Source organism: Rhinopithecus bieti, unplaced genomic scaffold (assembly GCF_001698545.2).
Source record: "Rhinopithecus bieti isolate Rb0 unplaced genomic scaffold, ASM169854v2 scaffold_36448, whole genome shotgun sequence".
Lineage (NCBI taxonomy): Eukaryota > Metazoa > Chordata > Mammalia > Primates > Cercopithecidae > Rhinopithecus > Rhinopithecus bieti.
In genome coordinates, this window is record NW_016815304.1 from 152,765 (window position 1) to 159,251 (window position 6,487).

The 6,487-nt window shown below is 48.3% G+C and overlaps 1 protein-coding gene across 1 annotated transcript in view; it reads right to left on the reverse strand.

The window, feature by feature from the left end:
- The window catches only part of LOC108515904 (collagen alpha-1(XXII) chain), a 184,218-nt gene that overhangs the window by 151,731 nt on the left and 26,000 nt on the right, over window positions 1-6,487 (reverse strand). Inside the window, exon 2 of the mRNA XM_017853085.1 lies at window positions 2,551-2,713. Within this exon, the coding sequence (XP_017708574.1) occupies window positions 2,551-2,641 (91 nt within the window). The 5' untranslated portion in view covers window positions 2,642-2,713. The remainder of the gene's footprint in view (window positions 1-2,550; window positions 2,714-6,487) is intronic.

A 6,487-nucleotide genomic window follows, 5' to 3' on the forward strand; every position in this document is an offset into this window, starting at 1 on the left:
AAAAAAAAAAAAAAAAAAAAAAAAAAAAAAAAAAAATGCTGGAGATAACGACACAATCACCTATGTGGAATTAAAGAAATTACTTAAAGAAAAATTATGACGTATTCATTGCTAGGCAGCCATGACAGTGACGGCTGCAGAGGAATCCTTATTTACCAGCATGGATACACTTTTCCAATATAGCATTCGGTGTGAAAAACTGTTTATAAAATAATATGTATAACATAGAATTTCTGGAAAGAAAACCTATGCGTGTGTGTGTGCACGCACGATTGTATATGTATGTATGCATGACAGAACCTGAGAAGGAAATACTTGCTTACCTCTGGTAAGCAGAGCTATGAGTGAATTTTATTTTTTGTATTTTTTGCTTTTATATTTGCAAGCAATAAAGTTCAAAAAACAGAAAAACGATAAAGCTATATGTATTTACACACATACTCCCACAAATGCTTCCCTATGTGGTCTGAGCCAATGCCACCCTTGAATGTTCCACACCTACCTTTCCCTCTAGTTTTAAAAATCCAAGTGACAATCTGCATGTCAGGCACTGAGTTATATCCCAGCCTTAGCAGGACTGATCCCTAACAAGATTAGAACTCTGGAGTGTGTGTGGCCAGATGTGCAGACTTGGAGATAATTCCTGGGGAGTTTTTCTCCTTGACACAAAAGGTCATTCTTTTGTGCTTGGGACAATAATGTCCCAGTCTGTTCAGGATAATTGCTGCTGAGGGCCAGGCAGAACCCGGCCTGCAGGCTTTAATCCTAGAGCAAATTTGTTTGAAGGCTACAGAAGTTTCATTTGTTCAGGAGGCCTCCCCAAGGGGCCCTTTTGAGCTCAGGACACATTTTCTCCCAGAGGCCAGGGAACAGGCGGGATTGTGTGCCCGTGAGGCTGGAGTGCGATGTGGAGAGAAGAGATCTGAACTGGGGCGGGTGCCCTGGCTTCTGGCCTTGACTCTGCTAAGGCAGGGGCTATGCCACTGCTGGCAGGTGAGTGCTTTCCTTGGGCCCACCATTTTCCACTCTGACATGAGGGCACGGAGGAGACCACCCTAGGGCCTTTTTGCTTTTAAATGTGATAATCCTGTGCATTGGCTGTGCGTTTGGGGTTGGCTAGATGTGCACAGAAATCTCATGTTCCCTGCATGTAAAACAGGATGTCTACAGTTAGTACTGCCCTTCCAGCTAGCCAGGCTTTGAGAGGCTCAGGGAAAAAAAAAAAAAAAAAAAAAAAAAGCATGAGACAACTCTGTAAATTCAATAAAGAAATAATGTCAAACTTTCTTTTTTAAGTCCAGGGAGAAAAGCCTTAGAATATCACTTCCTGTAAGATGGGCCCAGCATTTTGCTTCCTGGATCTAATGACAGGCAGTCTCCCTGGCCGCCTTGTGGGCAGTACACAAAATGTTGCCCCTGTCTGTGTATTGAGGACCCTAGTGTGCAGGCTCTATGCCGAGGTTGTGGGCCCTGATCCCTCCTTCACAACTAAGCACTGACCCGTGCCTTCCCCCAGGGCAGGGGCCCTCATACAGGTTAGCAAAACCATGTTGCCATGTCTCTCCCCTCCTGCCCCGGGCCTTCTCATCTCCAGTCAACTTTCCCAATTACAGGGTCTACTACATAAACACACTTTTCTCACCGTCCTGGATGCCTTTGCTAAGTGGGCTCCAGTGTGTACATGTGTCCCAGAACCTTCACAGGACAACACAGCCAGGTCCTCACCCGGGCCTCCTCCCCGAGCTCCAAACCTGCACACACTTGGTAGAGACAGGCTCACAACCCAGGATGTGACTGATTAAGACGTGTTAAAGCAACTCATTCCCTCTCTCTGTCACGCTCTCTCCTCCTCTCACACGAACACACACCCATCCCCTCACATTCACACTCACATGCATACTGACATCGCCACACGTATTCACACACTCCCTCAAACTCACACACACTCCCCCACACACTCCCTCACACACTTCCCCCAAACTCTCTCACACTCCCCCACACTTCAGACTCATACACACTCCCTCAAACTCCCCACACACTTCGTCACACACTCCTACACTTCCTCACACTCCCTCACCCACTCCCTCAAACTCACACACACTCTCACACTCCTCCACACACTCCCTCAAGCTCACACTCCCCCACACTCCCACACACTTTGTCAAACTCACACACACTCCCTCACACTCCCCCACACTCTTCCTCAAACTCACACACATTCTCTCACTCCCTCACACACTTCAAAGTCCCACACACTCACACTCCCCCACATTCCTTCACACTCCCTCACACACTCTCCCTCACACCTCGCACCTCCTCACACACTCATACACACACTCTCAGACACATACAGGCCCTTGCTGAGCAGCTGGTGAGTTTCTGTCCCTAGGTTGGAGGGCAGCTGACTCACACTTGGATTCCAGACTCTCCCTCTCTCTCACACGGTCAGTTGTGAGCTCACTTGCATGCACACACCACAGCCCATGCTCACAGACACATGCTGTCTGCTCTGTCCCCAGCACAGCATGGCACAGCCCATGGTGGCCCCACCTGCCCGCTGAGCCTGGCAGCTGCCGCCCCCACTCCACAGCAGCAGCATCCAGAGGAGGCCAGCCACAGCGTTCCCTCGGAGGCCGACCATGGCTCTCCTGTTCTTGGGGACAGGCTTCTCTTGGCCAGGAAGAGACGCTGTGAGGGTCTACTGCAGCATGGCCTGTGTGGAGAAAGACACCCTTAGAGAAGGCTCTCAAGCTGAAAGTCTGTGAGAGGCAAACTCTGGGCCCCACCCAGGGAGATTCCCCCACGCCCAGCCTTCCAACCCATCTTCCCTCCCGGATTCAACTCCAGGCGGCCAATGTGTAACCTTCCAGAGCAGAGTCAAGTGTGACCTCCCTTCATGGATGTGTGCCTGGGTCCCCCCAGCCATCCAATTAGCAGATGGGCTTGTGGAAAGGAGTAGGAGAGGGCCTTGTGCCTGAGGACTCCACACCACATCCTGCCTGGTATGGCTTGGCTCTGTGCTGCCACCCATATCTCCCTCTCTGAAATCCCCACGTGTCGAGGGATGGACATGATAGGAGGTGACTGGATCATGGGGGCAGTTTCCCCCATGCTGTTCTTGTGATATTGAGTGAGTTCTCAGGAGATTTGCTGGTTTTATAAATGGTAGTTTTTCCTGCTGTCTCACATATTCACTCTCCTGCCTGCCACCATGTAAGAAGCACCTGCTGCCCCTTCCTCCATAACTGTAAGTTTCCTGGGGCCTCCCCAGCCATGCAGAACAATGAGTCAATGAAACCTCTTTCCTTTATAAATTACCCAGTCTTGGGCAGTTCTTTCTAGCAGCGTGAAAATGGACTAATACACCACCTAAAATCGTTCAGTATCACTGTCCTCATCTGAATACGGCACAGGGGACTGCCACGTTCCACCCACCCCTGTCCAGCCTGGCCTCTCACCTTGCCTCACTCCCTCATGCCGCACTTGGTAGCCATGAACTTTCTAGCCATTTCCTGCAGGTTCCAGGTGCACCACACCTCCCTTTGCCCCTGTGGGAGGGCTTCCCTCTACCTAAAATCCTCACACCTACCCTGGGAGCCTCTGGCAATGCTCAGCTCAGATGCTCCCCTGCTGGAAAATTTTTCCCAGACCCCTCACTTCCCTACGGATTGAGGGGATCACTGCTCAGCTGCCTGCAAGTGAACCCTGAGCTCCTCAGCAGGGGACTGTGACTCTAATTCTCCATTTGCTTCATTGTCAGCCCTTTGGACTGCTTGATCCCTAGAGGCTGAGGCCAGGCCAACTTCACTGGGCATGGAAGATTAGAGCATTTACGCACGGTCAGTAAGTACCTATGAAGGAAAGAACTAATGAAGAATTCTTCAAAGGATTCCTGAACCTCAGTGTTTGCAATGGTAAGGGAGTTATCTCAAAGGCAGTTGGGCAAACCATCCTCATAAGGGTTATTCTGCTTCAAATAATTGGTGAATACTTTTTAAAAGATTCTAATAAACAGAAAAATATTAAGATGGTGGCAAGGGAGTACGTCGGGACGAAACTCATTTACCCTTTGTAAAGTACCAATCTGATGCCAGTATTTACAATGATCAGAGGGAAGACTGCAGAGAATCATGAAATGACATCTTATGAACTGGCATGTCTGCTGCAGCCCAGAGTCACGTGCCACCACCAGCACCCTGGACCAGGGCTAGCAGGGCTTATCGAAACATAAAAAACATGTGGCAGGGGAGTGAGCTCGTGGGTGTCTGTACGTATGTTTCTGTTGCTGATCTTTCTCTGAATTATGTTGACATTTCCACTCTTCATCAATGACAATCTAAAATGTTAAAATGAATCAGAAGGGAACCTCCAAAAACCTGGATTAACTGTGAAGAAAATATCAACAGGGCTGTGCCTGATGACAAGCATAGGTAAATCAATTTCTGGGACTATCCCCCTGAAATACACCCATGTGCATATGCGCATGCACACACATGCACACACACACACGCACACACACACACACGCACATACAGGATAAGCTAGCTGAATGCACATTTGAAATCATGAGCCACCGGGCTTCATCTGCTGTAGGACCAGCAGATGAATTATTTGTGGCTCCAAGGACACAAATATTTGTGCAGATAATTGTGCAGATAATTCTGCAGAGAACCATGAAATGACATCCTATGAACTGGCATGTCCACTGCAGCTCGGAGTCACATGCCACCACTAGGAATTATTTGTAGCTCCAAGGACACAAACATGCTCTCACCCTGCACTCTATCCAGGCTGCTTCTCCATCCTGTAATGCCCCCAATCCACTTGATCTCCAGATGCTCAATCAGTTCTTCCAATTCCCTATGGAGTGGCTGTGGTCATTCCTATTCTGCATGATCTCAGCCAGGTCACATAACTTGCCCAAGGTCACACTCCTGGAAGTGGTGGAGCAGGCACTGGACACCCTATAACCAGCAGATGCATTACTCCAAGGAAAGCCAGGACCCCATTCTACATCAAGTCTAAATGTCTCTGCTGCACCTGCAACTCCTTAGCCCCTGGAGGGTTAAGTCTAGAGATACTCCCCTGCCTCAAATCCCTCCTACCCACTATATTCACCAAATGCTAATGTATCACACAGCTTTTTTTTTTTTTTTTTTTTGGATGGAGTTTCACTCTTGTTGCCCAGGCTGGAGGCTCACTGCAACCTCCGCCTCCTGGGTTCAAGCAATACTCCTGCCTCAGCCTCCTGAGTAGCTGGGATTACAGGTGTGTGCCACCACACTTGGCTAATTTTGTATTTTTAATAGAGACGGGGTTGCTCCATGTTGGTAAGGCTCGTTTCGAACTCCCAACCTCAGATGATCTGACTGCCTCGGCCTCCCAAAGTACTGGCATTACAGGCATGAACCACCACGCCCAGTCTCACACAGCTTTTAGCACAGCATTTTTAGATGCATCTCATCAAACAGATTTATGGCCCTGTGCTGGGCTTATATCAAATGCCTCAAAAATTTTGTATGGAACTTTTGTTTTCCAACAACCCATTCAGGTTATATCTATCCTCCAAATTTTGCCCACAGACTTCCATCTTTTTTCCCACATCTCCTGGTACCCTCTGCAGCCTTTGGGGCTGATATCTGGATGCTTACATCTGGAGAAATTATTCCCCATATCACCTTCTCCCCTCTGGTCCTTTGCCACCTCCCTGAAGAATGAGTGGATGGATGCATCCAGTCATATTTATCACTTGAGAGTTAAACATGTATTTGTTCCCATGGGATCTGGCAAGGGTCCCAGGCACAGCCTGTGTCATGCCAGGCTGTGATCGTCTGCCCAGGGCCTGGCTCCCCTGTGGCCTAGTGAGGAGGGTCTTTGAAAGCAGCGACTGTGTCTTACTGGTTTCTGTAGTACTGGTGGCCGGCGCAAAGCCCAGCACAGAATTGGTGCTCAGTTAATGTTCATATTTGAAGGGAAGGAAAAGAGAAGGGAAGAGAAGAGGGAAAGGAGGAAGGGAGAGAAGAAAAGGAAAGAAAGAAGGGGAGGCTGATGACTCGGCTACGTTAGGGAAATACTGAACTCAGAGAATCTGGACTATTGGCAGTTTCTGAGCATAGACTCATCCAAGCACATTTCGTGTCTCTATTCTGCCTTGGACTTACTAGCACCTAAATCTGATCTCTTTTTTTGATTTTGTCCACAGTAAAAGATTACTTTGGTGCCTATTACTAATAGAAAAGAGTATTAAGAGTCTGCTTCAAGAAATGGGCTAAGCAGTTTTTGTCCACATATTGTTTTATTGGAGCCTCACATTCATGCTATGAGCTAGGCACCAATATCTCATGAAAAAAGTACAGCATGGGGGGATTAAAGTCTCAGCTGTGAGTGGTCGTGCTGGGATTTGACCTCAGGTCACAGGCTGTTCTCCATCCCCTTTCCATGCTGGGGATGTTTTCTCTCTTGTATGTATATGTGTGTGTGTGTGTGT